Here is a 16,072-nt window from a genome sequence, read left to right as displayed (position 1 = left end):
GCATTGTGTGCTCTGACTGATAAACCATTATTCAAAATCTATTAAATTAAATTATGACGTACGTCAAACCTGTGTTGACACAGTTAAAAGGTTTTACTGGTATATGTATTCGTTTCAACTTCACCCTTACATCTCTCCCTCTAAAGCGGCTTCCACAGTGATCGTCAACTCAGCAGAGGAGCGACTTATGGAGAATGCCTCAAGAGCTGAGGTTGTCTGCAACCACACGGATGCATGGGACTGGGTTTACACCATGCAGCCGGCCTACATGTCCATCATCTGCTTTCTTGGAGTGATCGGCAACTGCTTTGTGCTCTGCGTGTTCTGTCTCCAGAAGCGGCGCAGTTCTGTGCCGGACATCTACTTGAGCAACCTGGCAGTGGCTGATCTCCTCATGGTTTCCTGTCTGCCGTTCTGGGTGGCAACCATTCTTGAGAGGTTTAATTGGAAGTTTGGGGAGCCCATGTGTCAACTTGTCAATATGGTAATTGGTATGAATTATTACTGCAGTGTGCTGTTCCTTACACTCGTGAGCGTGGACAGATACCTGGCCCTTACCAGACCACTGTCCCAAGGGAGGAAGAGAAGGGCCCTCTGGGCACGAGGGACTTGCTTCAGTATCTGGATTGCTGGAATATTGCTCAGCATCCCTGCTATCCTCTTCCGCTCTGTGCAGTTCTTCCCTCATCTGGGCATTAACGCATGCTACCTAGAGTACCCTCATGAAGGCTGGAGACTGCGCTACAACATAACTGTTGGCATAGTAGGCTTCATTTTGCCTGTTCCCATTGTAACCTTCTGCAGTTACAACATCATCAAAGCCATCCAGAGCAGCCAGAAGTTGAGAAAAGGCAGCAGAGTAAACGTGGAGAGGAAAGCAGCGTACCTCGTCCTCGTTGTTCTGGCTGTGTTTATTCTCTGCTGGCTGCCCTACCAGATTCTCATCGTCTTGGACACCCTGGACCATTATGAAGTCATCTCTGGATGTACGTGGGCCTATGTGTTGGACATTGGCAGCCAGTTAGCAACTTACCTTGGCTACAGTAACAGCTCATTGAATCCTTTCCTGTATGTGATTGTGGGGAAGCACTTTAAGCAGAGGGCAAGGGAAGTGTTTAGACTAATGCTGTGCAGGAGGAAGCAGGGATGGGGGAAGTCTCGTTATTCCAGTCCCAATCTTAACTCAACTAAAGAAACGGATTGTACTGAACTCTAAATCTCATCTACACAAAAAGAGATGATTTGACTGTGTCAAAAAATTCAATATGCTTATTCACATTTCAACAATTTCCAAAACACAGAATTTTTGCAAGCTCAAGTCCACTTTGGTAACAAGAAAATGAAATTCTAGATGACACTGCATAAAATGTAAATTTCAATTAATTCACTGTATATGAATTTTATGCAGCTCCATTTTTTGTTTTTTGTTTGGGATAAATTACCTCCGGAGCTATACCTTGAGAGTATAATGTTTTGCATTGTATTGTATTGTATTTGTCGACTTTGAGCTTTATTCTTCATTCATTATTGTGAAAAGTAGTTTCCATTAAGAGTTGTTCCACTTCACTTAATCTTGTTAAACAATACTGGCTGTCTGAGCAAGGCTTAATTTGATGATGTTCCTTGTGGCTATAATTAGAGGTGCAGTTTTGTATTTTTATAGCAACAAATACTAACCGTTTTATAGTTATCAGTAGTTGTTGGTTTTTTGGACGTCACCTGAGAGAACCCATCATGTGTATTTTAGATTAACGTTTATAGAGTGAAATATGGTTACTGGCTTTAACTTCTGCATCAATTAAAAAAAATGGAGTAAACAAAACATCAATCACACAGCATTTGAATTCCGGAAGTCAAATTGTCTACTAAAGCTTAATAAATGTTCATAACATTATTGTAGATATTTTAATGTATGAGTGCTGTGGTCTTCAATAAAGTATTATGTGTGACTATTAGAAGGATGAGCAGTCTGCTGTTGTGATAAGAAAGGATTGTTTACACATTGGATGACAGTGAGCCAGTTTCCCCTCCAGGATGTCTTAATGGGCTGCATTATTCTAGTGAGCTGTCATCATTTCGACCAAAAAAGGGATGCCTGGGCTAAACACATTTTTAAAGAATACTAACCATTTCATACTGACAAAAAAGCTCTGTTTATATTTTGCAATCAATCCAGTTTCATATTTGGTTTAAAGCCAAATCGAGTCTGATAATTTATATTTTTAAAACAGTATAATGTCCCTAAACGTGAAGGCAAACCATTAATTTATGTTAACTCAACATCCAAGAATAGAGTGAGATACTACAGAAGGTACATATAAGTATTAATCCTTATATTCGATTAAACAAGATAGATGCATATCAAATTTCTATGTACTGCACATATCGCAGAGTTAATATTCCTTTGGCCTTCGAGACTGTTGTCATGATTACAAGAGACATTGTGTAATCTATGAGTATCATTTGAGTGTCTGTGATATTTTACCAATAATAAAATGGTAAATAAGATCATACCCACTACAGCAAGACAATATTTCCCAATTTTGTCTTAACAGCCTGCAGGTGTTGAAGAAGTCAACACAATTGGAGCATTGCTCTCTGCAGTTTTAGCTTCTCTCCGCTGCATCTAGTGCACTGCAGTTACAGCGTGTTTCTAATATGTGCAGGGACCAAAATGTGACTGTTTCATAAACAAGTTGATGTATTAAACTCCTTGGCCAAGGGTGTGGAAGAATGCAACTATGTACACAAAACTGCTCATAGCACATCTCCTCTCTGACTTGCAGTTTACTCTCACCAGGAGCTCAGAGTACACATGAGCCCTGTTCCAGACGTGTCTTCTATCCTTAGTATTTTGGAACATTTTCATGAAACCTACGGTAAGAACTTGTTTTGAGCCTTTACATATGTTCTTTAAAAGTACTAACAGGTGCTACACAGTCTTCACATATAGTTAGTAAAAAAATTATATAATAAGTTGTTTAGCTATGACATTGAAGAATATTATTTAAGGTGCTATATGAAAACCCTATACAACAAAGCAGGTCTTAAAGAAATGTTTGATAAGGTTTTTTAAAATTATTTTAAATCCAACAATAGGATTTTAATGATGAGTTTTGAATTTTTCTTTTCTTAGCCCATGGAGCCAATGCGGTTTGCCTCGGTGACAACAGTGTGGTCTGAAAACAGCACGACGTCCCTGCCGGTGGAACCGTCCGAGTCTCCAACCTCTGCAGAATGGGACATCCTCCACGCTGTCGTTCCCCCATACATCTTCGTCTTATGCCTGATAGGTCTTCTCTTTAACGGCTTTGTGCTGGGTGTGTTTGTGGCCAACAAGGATCGACTGACTGTAGCGGAGATCTATCTGAGCAACCTGGCACTGGCTGATTTTCTTCTCTTGTGCGGCCTCCCTTTCTGGGCAATGTACATCCTCAATGACTTTAACTGGCCATACGGAGACACCTTATGCAAACTGGTCAACTCTATGTTCGTCATCAATTTCTACACCAGCATCTACACCCTAGTCATGATTAGCGTTGACCGCTACCTTGCACTTGTGAGGACCATGAAAGCCAGGTGGCTGAGACGGACACTTTATGCCAAGGTGGCCTGCTTCATCCTGTGGATATTAGGGCTCCTTCTGAGCACTCCAACTATGGTTCACAGAAAGTTGAAGTTCTTCGAGGAGTACCAGTCAATATCCTGTATACTGGATTTCTCTCATGATAACTCTTGGAAGTTGGCTCATCAGATTCTGATGAATATTCTGGGCTTTGTCCTGCCGATCCTGGTCATTGTTTTCTGCAGTGGAAACATAATCAAAGCTTTGACTCTGAGGACAGAGAGTGTTGGTTTTCACAACGCTGATGACAAAAAGGCCACAGCACTGGTGTATGCTGTAACACTACTGTTCGTACTCTGCTGGGGTCCCTTCCAGATATTCACCTTCCTCGATTCACTCTGCGATGTCCACGTGTTGGATGAGACGCTGTGGTTTCACACTCTCGATATAGGAAGTCAAGTTTCAGTGTACCTGGCCTTTCTCAACAGTGCCCTTAACCCACTGCTGTATGTCTTCTCAGGGCAGTATTTTAGAAGGAAAGTTAACGCCATCTACAGGAGGAAAAGGCTTCGTCGCAGAGGATCAGACATGACCACATTTCAACGCTCTGTTGTGTCCACTTACATCAACAGAACAGAGCAAATTAAGGCTGTGGTTATTTTTAATATAGAAGATCAGATGTGACTCTTACTCATGACATCCTGTCCTCCACGTCTGTTGCTGCTTATGGATAAAGTGATACTACAAACAGCATATGACTCAAATTTCACAAGATTTATAATGATAATGTGGTTGGATCACTATCAGAGGATGTTCAATACCGTGCTTTGAGGAAACAATAATGGATGTGATATGTATGGGAAAATATGTGTGTTTTTAATCAAACACAAATCAAAAAAAAATCAATGAAATACATTTACATTAATAATTCACTTAATACAGTGGCCTATATCTTGGCATTAAACAAAACATTTATCCAGTAGTAACATACTCCACATACAGTAGTTATGGCCTTTTTTTGCAGTATCAGCATTTATTACTTACTATTTTTTGTGTATTACTGGAACAATTTGTATAATCGACTCAATTAAATACATGATTAAGTAAAATTAACATTAATCCTAACTATAAGGCACAATGTAAGGCATACACTTATTATGTGTTAATGGCATCTGTCAGTTTTGTTTGTATCTGTATATTACATTTTATATTAATTTGCTCCCCTCTTGACCAGACTCCATGGAAGAAGAGATATTGTATCTCGGTGGGACCTTCCTGATAAAATAAAGGATATAATAAATGTAAGGCATACGGTGAAGTTACTAATAAATTGTTTTGACAATTACTAGTAAAAGATTTTCTTTTCAAATCCTCTACGGTATCTATGTGTGACCTGTTGTATGTTCCTGTTGGACAGTTGTATGTTCCGACTTGACATCTATTTCCAGGGTCCTATAATCTAAAACTACTGAGAGGCCTTATTTGGCCTGGTTTAACTTTGTTTATGCCCATACTCTGCTGTGATCATACCATTTGCCTGCCATACTAAGCTTCTCACTCCCTGGAAGATTCATGGAAAAGTTTATTCTAAAGAGGGAAGGTCTGTGTTTTGTGCTGCATTTGGGGGCAGGTCACTTATTTGTGTTTTCTTTTGCCCAAGAATGTATAGAGAGGTTTCGATGAATTATGACAGTTGACTGAAAGTGTTTATACCATGTGTTTTTCCGCACAGATTTATTGAAAATTAATTTTGCCAGATGCCCTCCTTCACTGTTCCCGTTTGGCACGACACTGATTCCATCTGGACTCTGATGGAGTCCCATTGTGCCATGCACGAAGGGATGATGAGAAGGGAAGTTGTCAGTGTGGGTTTGTAAGTTGCTGCATAGATCTTGCCTCCACTTAACATAAAAACCGTACAAATTTAGAACAATTAAGGGTTTGATGATCACTGGCCTTTTTTTTTCTTTTGTAACAGAATCTTGACTTGTCATGGCAGGAAAAGCACAGGTGTTAACACAACAATGGCTCTGTTGTATTCATGTGACAGCAAGTCAACATGCACAACACTAAGACATTGAAACTGGAGCAGCTAAATAGATTTCAGCCATTTTAGAAAATAATGTATGCTTTTCCTCTTGTCTTTTGTGAAAAAGGTATTTTTTCTAATCCCAGTTTAATTGGATATTTGTGGGTTTCACTATTTCACTATTTCACGGGTCAATTGGTCAGACTTTACTCTCTGCAGAGTGAATTTGCAGATATCCATTCGAGACAGGAAGTAATTGCATCGTGCCACATTCCTCACTTAGATGAATGTGGCTCCGATGTTTGAACAAAACTAGATAGGCCTTGGTCTTGATTTATTTCTGTATGGGAGGAGAGGTGATTTTAACATCCCCTGCTGCACTGGTCAGTGATTTTAATTCCATCCAGAGCACGTACATGGGCAATTTCTAACCTCACCCCAGTAGTAATTACAGCTGCAATGACCTACTGTTGTTAAATTTATATCCCATCTGGAGCAACATCCCTGTATTTTAAGTGGATCCGAGGTTGTCTGGGGTTTTTTTTCCCATGGAGAGCTCCTTGTCCCTCTGCTTTTTCAGCTCAGAGTGAAATCTTTTCTGTGAAAGTTTCAGACTCATTGCAAATACTGTCACTACTGCGTGCTACAGCAGTTTTGATTATTGACTTATAATGGGTCACCTTTACCAAACATGTAAATTAAGTTTTGTGAAATAATAATCTTTTAATTGGCAAATCTGTACATACATTTTCTGCTGCTTATCCGTGCCTTGGTCACATTAGGTTAATTAATTATCGTTAAGATTATTGCCATGATGTCATGCCTACAGGTTTTTCATCATACTTTTGACAGTATGACTATGAAAGTGGTATTAATTCACAATCTATCTGGTATTAGAAAAGGTCTTAAAAAGTCGGCAATTTAGTTAAGTGAACATACTGAAACGCTGTCTCATCACTCAAGTTGCTGTCTAATAAGGGCAGAGCAGCCTGCCCCCTTCTTATTAAGCATGATAACACTAATGCAAGACCCGTTTCCTTGTCACTAATTTGAGTGTTAAAATGAATCTTTAATGGAGAAGCCCCCCTGATGATAGTTTACATAGGTGGACTGCGCATGAATATTGTAATAGGCTTGGCATTTTATTTATTTTTGCACGACCAACCACTTTTCACCAGGAACTATTTGCATTACAGAACGCATCTCAGTTCAACTATTCGGCCTTTTCTCTTTTTTCTTTTTTTCCAGCTTGTGGGCTTTGGAGATTACAATCTACATGCTCTTACTTGACCACACAGGGGCGCTGCAAGCTTTCTCCTTAAGTCACTTGTAGAAGGAGCCACACATCAGCCTTGGGTTTATTGGGACCTTTCTTCTTCACGGCTTTTTGCTTTCAGCAGATCATCCTATCGCTCCACAACAGAGCATCTCCATCCTGGCAGAGGTTCTGCTGTTGTTGCCCCTGCTTCTAATCTACATCTTAGCCTTTCTGCCTTATAAAGACTGTCATGGTGCTCAGGAGCCTCTGGGCCACGAAGCTCAGAGAACCATACATGGGCACATTTGCAACATTAAACAATGCATTGGATCCTATGATACACTGTTTAATCAGAGTGTTTAGAAAGAGATTAGGAAATCTCCAGAGGAAGACAGGGGAGGTTTATTTTTAATGTGGTGGAGATGATTGGAGAGCTCTAGTTTCCTACAACTGTATTGTTCATTGGTTTTGTTTTTAACCTATAATGGTGGGAAAAGGATTTTGTTTTAAATATATATATTTTACTACTAAGTAATACTGAAGGTGGGATCTAAGCAATCATATACTGATTTCTTTTTCACTGACAATGTTTACTTATAAGTGGTCAAATAATCTCTTTAGTGTACAATGTTTGGCTGTGAATTGACTGTAAATTGATTTTTGATTACTTACATTGAATATCAGAAATTTTATTGACTTTCCTGGTGAGAATGAGTGAGATTTTTGAAAAAGAAAATTGTGTCCTTTTCCTTTAAGGAGCACAAAGGCTCAGCAACGACAAACCAGCCGAAACAACACAACTATGCTAACGGAAACAATTAGTCCAGCATATATGTATTCTTTTATCAGATGATAACCAGCATCACCTTTGTCTTTATTGACACCACAAACATCCTCGAGCATCCTCGTATAGACTTAAATTAAATCTGCCATGTGAACTGTGACTGAACACTTTGTTCAGTCATGGCCTATCACCTACTAAAAGTTGTCAGGGACGACAAGGAGGCGGTCGCAGACTTCCTGTTTCTGTAAACTGTGTGGTTCAGCAGAAGACGACAAGACAACTGGGTGAATCCATCTGTTTAAATTTGTCCATTTTGTTGCTGTATTTTATATACAGAGTTTGGAGCAGGAGCACAACTGGATAGACAGTAAGTAGAACTTTATGATTCATTTTTTTAACTTGAAGTGAGTTCATACAGTTTCTTTTCAAATGCTTAGTGGAGTTAGTATTCAACTGGTATCAAAGGTTGAAGAGAAGAGCTGATAAATTGTCAATATATGTCTGCCAATATTAGCTAGCTGAAGATAAATTGGTTTAGTTGTATATATTGCAAGAACACAGATGTGAGGTCATTGAAAAACAGATGCATTATTTGTGATTTGTCCAATTGTGAAATATCCTGCTTAGTATCTTGGTCGCAATTGTTTTGTTTGTATTGTTTGGATAGTTGGCCAATTTTTAAATGAGGCACCATTTTTTCTGTTGATAGCAATTGAATTGATAGCAATAGTGGCCTCGAAAATCCAGTTTCAGTCGGGCTAAATTGTGTAGTTCTCTGCGACAAGTAAACCTGTTGTGCAAAATTGTTGGAGCGGCCCTTTAACTTTAATGTTTACATATTCAAATTCATTTCTCTAAACCTTCCTTACTTCCTTCTTTATTTCCTCCACTAGGTGAAAGGGTATGAACCTTACGTCAGTGATGGAAAACTTAACCCTGGCCACCAATCATTCAGACTGTTTCTCAGTTGACAGCGCATCTAGGAGAAGGTCATTTCTATTCTTCTACCTGGCCATCATCATCACTGCCATCCCATCCAACGCGTTCTCGCTCTACGTGTCATGGCAGCACATTAGACAGAAGAACGAGCTTGGGGTGTATCTGTTCAACCTGGCCCTGAGCGACCTGACCTTCACTGTTGGTTTGTCTCTGTGGCTGGACTTCCTGTGGCGGGGAGTTTGGGCCCATGGAGGTTACATATGCGTGCTCTCTGTCTATTTTCTCTTCACAAACTTTTACACCAGTGATGCCCTCCTCTGCTGCATTGCTCTTGACCGCTACCTGGCAGTGGTTCACCCACTAAAGTACACGTCCTTGAGGAAAGTTGGCACTGCAGCAGCGGTGAGTGTTGCCATCTGGGTGTTGGTGATCTGCTTCAATGCCAGCACCATCACGTGGGAGGACTCATACCAGGAAAACAACAAGATCCCTGTGTGCTTTGACACCTTCCTCCCGATGTCAGAGAATCTGGCTCGTGCTAACGTAGTGCGCTTCTTCCTGGGGTTTATAGTTCCCATTCTCCTTGTGGTGTTTTCCACCTGGGGGATCTGTGTGGCGGTGAAATCTAACCAGGCCACAGAGGAACAGGAACGTAAACGGATTTTGAGGCTGCTGACGGTAGTCCTGCTCTGCGTTTTGTTCTGCTTTGGGCCCATCCACATCATGATGCTTCTCCGCACGCTGGTGCACTGTACTGATGTTGTATGGTTCCTCTATGCCTACAAATTCAGCATCGCCATCTCGAGCCTAAACTGCCTTGCAGACCCATTCCTTTACTGCTTCATCACTAGAGCGGGACAGGCAAATGTTAATCAGCTCATTCTCTTCTTTCAGGGAAAGCAGAGAAGCAAAAATAAAGGTGTGGTGTAGATTTGAAGTATCAAATTGTAAAAGTTTAGAGGTTCCTCTCCAGCCTAGAAAAATACGGTGTCTTCACATTCAGAAAAAAATTACACCCCCTTCTTCTCCATCATCATTTTGAAAAATATTTTCCACATCACATCACATCACACATCTGTAAGTTGTTAGACTGTAACAGGCTTCCAAATTACTTGTAATAAAAAAAAATGTATTCATTGAATATATATGTCTTGCATGCAAAAATCAATTACCTGCTGATGAGCAATGCAATCTTCAACAACCATACCTCAAACAAGTGTAGATAGTGTATTTCATGGCAACTATTTTTAGCTTCGAATTAACAAACATTTTGTGCAGCATGAAGACAGTATATGCATAACTGACTCAAAATAAACAACAGTGCCCGTCTTCATTGTAACATCCAGTGCAATTGTATGGTTTATTGATGTTTTTTTTTTTTATCGTTTTTGGACAACAGTATGGCACAGAGGAGCAACATGCTGTATCTGGCTTTGGCTACAATCGCAGTGCTTGTTGGTAAAATCAATTCATTGTTTTTGGTCTTGATATTAGGTTAATTTGATTTATTGCCAGCCTTATCTTTTATGGAGCATTAGCGGTCAACATATTAATATTTAGTTCCATAGCAACTTGAGATAAAAATAACTAAGACAAGGTAAAATTATCTGAATAAACAGACCAGTAGAGACGTGGCAGACGTACAGTATATATATATATATATATATATATATATATATATATATATATATAGGAAGGGGCTGACAGAAGCTTCATGCAGCCCCACAGGAGCTTCCTTAATTGCTGTGTTTGCATTTGGGATTTACTGCACTAACCACAAAGATAACAATAATCAAATGCGGTTCAGTGCAAGTGCAAGTGTTTACATTAATTTGTCTACCCCCTGCATGTTTAAAATGGCAGTTTACTTTGTACATCTCTATCAAGGTGCTTTATTAACGTTAGTCCCTTTATCACCATTTTATCAAACACTGAGCCAGGGTGGAGTGTGGACTATGTACATATCACACTTATCGTGTGAAACATTCCCCAAACGGGTTCAAGGAAAAAAAAAATGTTAGCAGATTTAATAATTTGAATGAAGGAAGTCAATGAATGTTTAATCATAGGACCATATGATGACACATTCTACTGCAGTTTCACTTCAATGCACTATTTGTATTTTTGATCAGATAAGTGTGCATCTAATCGAGTCAGTGTATGTGCATTAAAAAGACAAAAGTGTTGTTTTGTTGTTTCCTGCAAGTAAAAGTACCATCATTCTATTACAGACATTGAAAGACTACGAGAAAAGTTCAATGCGAAATGCCAGAAATCATTTCAGGGATATAGTTTTCCATTCAAGCCGTTTAAATTGCTGTCAGCAATTGCTCGTGTCCTGTATGTGGATGTCCCAGATTAAAATCAATGTTTTCTCTACAGTGTTTTTTGTTGCTGCTCCTGAAATTAACATTCAGCCTTTTAAGCATTCTTGAGGTAAATTAGTACGCTCTTTAGTTCTTATAATGATGATTATTACATTAAGCTGTTCTATTTTAAAATGAAGTTGCCCAAATTTCCCCATTGTGGGACGAATAAAGGGAAAATCTTATCTTAAGTCATACATGTATAAAATTCAGATGACCGACAGACATATCTACTTAAAGTGTACCTAAATATGTACCTAAGTAAGTAAAAATATTTCTTACCACCCTCACACTTTATCTGTGGGTTGTGTTACCTCATGTATTCACAAACATGTTGAGTGCTTTTAATTGTTACATGGATATCTGAAGCCTTCTAGTGGACAGTTATAGAAGTGCAGCAAGCTGTCTTCACTGTTTACATCTGGAATATTTGATCATCTCCGATAAAAATCTCTTCTCTGTCACTGTTGTACAGATTGTTTTAACACGTGATTTAAGTGTTTTATAACTGCAGTTATATCTAATATATAAAAACATGCACAACATAAACATGGACATCTTTATCGTTATCTTAATTTTGAAAAGGTATTCTCACATTCCTGCAGCTCATACACACACAAACACACACACATAAAAATTATACAAAGGCACACACAATTTGGCCATATAGGAAACTTTAACCTTGTGGGGGGCTTTATGTCCCCAGTTACGTCCCCCAATGTGACTGAGAGAACACATGCCCTTTATTTTCACAAAACACTATGACGTTCAAGATTCTGCATCTCACGTTTTCATCCTCTGCTTTTTAAAATGCGTGTCACGACTCATTTTGCCGTCATGCCTCAATAACGACATAAGGCTGCAAAGGACATGTGCTCGTCCACGTGAGTCTGTGCTCTGCGCCTCTCCTCTCCTCATCCATTCATCCATCCATTCATCCATCCATGTCAGATAATATGCTCCACCTGACACTGAATAACCTGCATCAGCAGAACCTCTGGGCTATAAAACATCCATTTGAGCACCCATTCGCTCACCTTCCACTGTCCTTGACGGTGTAACAGACAGCTCTTCTTTATATGTGAGGTGCAAGTGTTTGTGGAGATGGAGATAACTGGGGATCAATAGGTTCGGTCCGTGAATAGCAGCGTCTACCTGGATGTTGGCAGAGCTTCAGGAGCGGCACATGTTCGAGAGCCTGCTCCCTCAGACGAGATGAATGAATGGGACTGTAATCTACACTGCTGATCTGACTGTGATGCCCACACATGTAATAATACTAAAACAAAAAGGTCTTAAATCAGGTGGGACTAGCTATATTTTGGCCAATCCCAGCCCCGGCAGCTGTGACTGGCGCCGGGTGTTGGTACACATACACGTGCCACAGAGAAAATCTGAAACAAATACACATATGCATTAACAAAGGAAAACGGTTGGAGAAATATAGCAGTCCAGGGTTGTGCAATAACAATATTACATAAGACAGTTGTAACATAAACTAAGAATAGTCTCAGTGTAGTTTTGCTGTATTTAGTGAGTTCAAGAGTAAATCAAGCAGTCGATACAGTTTTAATTACATTTCGCAATTTGCTCCAACCATGAACTACATTTGCTGTAGATATATAAAACAGTAATATTTGCTTTTTCGTTGACTCATAACCTTCTTTTCTGTTTCTCTTTACAGAACGCAATATTTTCAGTGCTGTTTTGTCCACTTAAATTAGTCATTATAATCTAAAACTAAATAAATAAATGCTTTCATCAGTGACATCTGTGCCCTCAATCTCCCTATAATATGAACTAAATCAATAATCCGGTCTGTCTGTTACTTGTTTCTTTCACATTTTCCAGATGTCTGACTCAGCAACGATAACAGCTATCTGTAGTCTCTGAGGAGCAGAGAGCTTTTCAAACGATTGGAATTTGTAATATTTTTTCAGTGCAACAAGATGCTGCTGCTGCAAAAAAACAACAATAACTGATGTGTGAGCATTTTAGACATAAAGTAATTATCCGCCCTGGCCAAAGGGAACTGCAAAGAACACTGAGGCTCACTCATTTTTCATATTTGTTGTCTGATTTTGTCTGATTTTTTTTTTTATGCAGCCATAAATGTCTATTTTCTGTTGATTTCTCCATGTTGGGTGATTTGATTTCCTTTCTTTACAACATAAGACATGCATCTTAACTTCTGTGGGGCAGAAATAAGGTGAAATTAAAAAAAAAAAATGGTGATAAAGTCTTGTGCAATGAACGTGATACTTTATATCACCAATTTTAGGCTTGCCCCTAAGCGGCAAAACTCTGGAACAGGATATTAAAGTGTCTCTCCGAAATATACCACACAAGTATCATTGTCATTATCAGAGTCACTGTTGTCAAACATCTGAGTTTACACCTTCTGTGTTATTTCAGCGTCACGTGATTGATTTTTCAGTTTCTCGTCTGTCGTTTACATCACATCATATTACACCTCTCTCCCCTTCAGTGTCTCAGCTATCAGACACATCTTCAGGCAAATTTCTGATCTCCTTCATGTTGCATTTGACGTGGAACATGCTGCGCTCCTCCAGGCGACCATCTGACACTACCTCCAAACTTTCTTCCTCATCATCCTTCCTGTCGCTCCCGGCTCTTTCGCACCATCCTCCTTCCTCTCATCAGCTACTCGTTCTGGCAACAGGCCGATAATGAGCCTGAAAGTATGGAAACATCCCTTGGCATTATGATTCAGTCATGTTTGTATCAAGCAACGTGACATTCTGTATCTATATCTGTGCCTTTTGCATTTCTTTAGAAGTGCCTCTAGCTTATATCGTTCAAATTAAATACAAAGACTAAACAACACATTTAATATGTGAAGTGAAAGGTTTGCTGAGTAAAAAAAACAACATGAATCTATAAATAACCAATCAAACAGTGGCCTTGCTGAAGCAACCAGAAATGTTGCATTTTCACAAGCAGATCAGGTATAATCGATCTGATTGATTATGGATCAGTTGAACCATCTTAACTCTTGACTGACAGGAATACTTTTTTTTCATCATCTACCTCTTTGGTACTTTTTGTTTTTAGTGATTTTTTTTATATATATACCGTAGTGAAAACATGTCATTAACAGGAAGTGACATCAGTCAATTTTAATGTGGGTTGAAAAAAAAGCCCAAAAAAAATGGGATGAGATTTATTTGCTGAAAAGTGTTTAAAAGTTACTTTGCAGACCAACGTCATGTACTGGGTGTCTGAATGGTATGAATTGGAAGTTTTAGTAAAAAAACAAATTTAAACCAAAGATCCTTTTTAAGATTTACAATAATCTCAGACAGCAAATAGTCAGCACTTAGTTGGATAAGATTTAATAGAGTAAAATCATGGCGGGACTGAAAACTTGTCATATTACTATATGTGAGCTCCTACTGGCCTAGTTTGTGTTGTGAATGTATGTGTTCTCCCCTGTTTCGTGCAAATGTTTGCTCTGTGCTCCTTCTTTTGTCATTTCAGCCTCTCAGGTATTCCCCAGCTTTGAATTTTGCAGAGAACCTAGCGATAGTCCCACTTGCACCTTCGTGTCACGTTATTTTGCAAGTCAAAGATCAGCAAAGTGGAACTGCGTCAAAGGCATGAGTTTTTATACACAGCCTACGGTTGAGATCTTGTCCAATGCAAGCTGTGGTGTGTGGTGCAGAATAACCTGTTCTATGTAAGCATTATGAAGAAGAATGAGTGTTAACCCTCTCGTGAGCAATTCGTGGCTATTTCTGACCATGTTTAAGAGAAACAGACGTGGGCAGGAGTCAGTATTGCAAGTCCTCTACTTGCAACAGGGAGTGAGTTAGTTTTGTGCCCCTCCACTCTTGATGGATGAATTTGTGATACTGCAGCTTCCGTCTGGATGAATTGCAATGCACTCGAATGTCGGGCGAAAAGCTGTAAAGCTACAAATCCGAATAGTGACTTCGGTCAAGGTTCCCTTAGACTTCAGAAATGCTTTTTGTGATCAAGAACATTCAGTTAGTCTCACTCAATATCTTTTGGTAGAGCGTCATGATCTCGATGAAGGACAGATGGATGAAAAATACTTGGCCAAGGTGTCAGATTAATAATCCTTTTTTGTTTTCTCCCTCTGTTGCATACAGACTCCGCTCTTGTTAAAGACGCCTCGTTAAATTTGCAAATGCAGGCCAAAGACGCTTTCCAAATGCTGGCTGTAGAGGAACACAGTTGATAGATGGTTCAACATGAAAACCCACGCAGCTATAAAAAGCAAAGGGACGAAGCATCTTGTGCAGATTGTCAAGCAGGAGCTGATTAGGCGAAGAGAGCAGTAGATGTGGGGGCAGCAGGCAAAGTGAACACATGCAAAGGGAGCGGGGACCGATTTGCCGTCATTGAGTGATCTGATGCCTCCAGTGTAAAATTAAAGTGGCCTTACAGTTCCTGTCAGCACACTATTGTCTAGCCCAAGGATGCAATGTGTGCTCACTAGAGGAGCTGGGGATCGAACCAACAGTCCTCGGGTTAGTGAAGGAGCCCCTCCACCTGCTGGGACACAGCAGCACACATGTCTCTTCAGAGATCATCCACATAGGTGTAACTTTTCAAGCAATTTAGGTATTGTTGTAATTTCCTGCTCTTTTCTAACACTGGGCCACATCTGGTTCTGAGAGTCAACTTTTATCAGATAGTACAATGTGTCAAAAATGTTTTACTTTTATGATTGGGGGAGTGTGGGGGTTCGATGAATATAATAATGAATCCGTATTTAGTGGTAGTGTAACATTGGATTTAATGATATCGGTGAATAAAACCCCCTTGGTGATTCATCACATGTGCGGGAGGCAGAGGGCTAAGGACGAAAATACAGGATGATAGTGATAGACAGACAAAAGGGAAAGAGAGAAGGAGGGCGGAGGCAGGTTGCGATTTATAGCTTTCTCTATATTCTGGCCTGTCTCCCTGATTATTTTATTGTTTGTGGTTCTTTCAGTTGAGTCGTTCTCCTGAGTGCAATACACACTTTGACACACCTGACTGTGGCTCCAAGCTGGACGTGCACAGATGGAGACCTTGGGCTCCCGCATCCTGCAACACGCAAGGAGTTGGTTACATAATAATGTATTCTGTCATTTAA

At 39.7% G+C, this 16,072-nt stretch overlaps 3 protein-coding genes across 3 annotated transcripts; all 3 read left to right on the top strand.

Moving 5' to 3' along the window:
• Nucleotides 1-187: 187 nt before the first annotated feature.
• Nucleotides 188-1,308, top strand: LOC118286500 (B2 bradykinin receptor-like). Its single transcript, XM_035610982.2, has one exon. It carries the CDS (start codon nt 188-190, stop codon nt 1,214-1,216), a length of 1,029 nt encoding a protein of 342 aa, XP_035466875.2. The 3' UTR covers nt 1,217-1,308.
• Nucleotides 1,309-2,791: 1,483 nt separating this feature from the next.
• Nucleotides 2,792-4,913, top strand: bdkrb1 (bradykinin receptor B1). Its single transcript, XM_035610275.2, has 2 exons — nt 2,792-2,879; nt 3,137-4,913. The coding sequence occupies exons 1-2, from the start codon at nt 2,868-2,870 to the stop codon at nt 4,247-4,249; spliced, it is 1,125 nt and encodes a 374-aa protein (XP_035466168.2). The 5' UTR covers nt 2,792-2,867; the 3' UTR covers nt 4,250-4,913.
• Nucleotides 4,914-7,866: 2,953 nt separating this feature from the next.
• LOC118286725 (psychosine receptor-like) lies at nt 7,867-10,954 on the top strand. The gene is made up of 2 exons (XM_035611397.2): nt 7,867-8,003; nt 8,530-10,954. Exon 2 carries the CDS (start codon nt 8,540-8,542, stop codon nt 9,503-9,505), a length of 966 nt encoding a protein of 321 aa, XP_035467290.1. The 5' UTR covers nt 7,867-8,003; nt 8,530-8,539; the 3' UTR covers nt 9,506-10,954.
• Nucleotides 10,955-16,072: the final 5,118 nt, after the last annotated feature.

This window comes from Scophthalmus maximus, chromosome 15, assembly GCF_022379125.1.
Source record: "Scophthalmus maximus strain ysfricsl-2021 chromosome 15, ASM2237912v1, whole genome shotgun sequence".
In the NCBI taxonomy this organism is placed as follows: domain Eukaryota; kingdom Metazoa; phylum Chordata; class Actinopteri; order Pleuronectiformes; family Scophthalmidae; genus Scophthalmus; species Scophthalmus maximus.
Note: the sequence above shows the minus strand (reverse complement) of the source record. Positions and strands in the feature narration are given on the sequence as shown.

Excerpts from the sequence above, each read along its gene's own strand:
- LOC118286500 (XM_035610982.2), top strand. The coding sequence starts at position 188 with ATGGAGAATGCCTCAAGAGCTGAGGTTGTCTGCAACCACACGGATGCA.
- LOC118286725 (XM_035611397.2), top strand. The coding sequence starts at position 8,540 with ATGAACCTTACGTCAGTGATGGAAAACTTAACCCTGGCCACCAATCAT.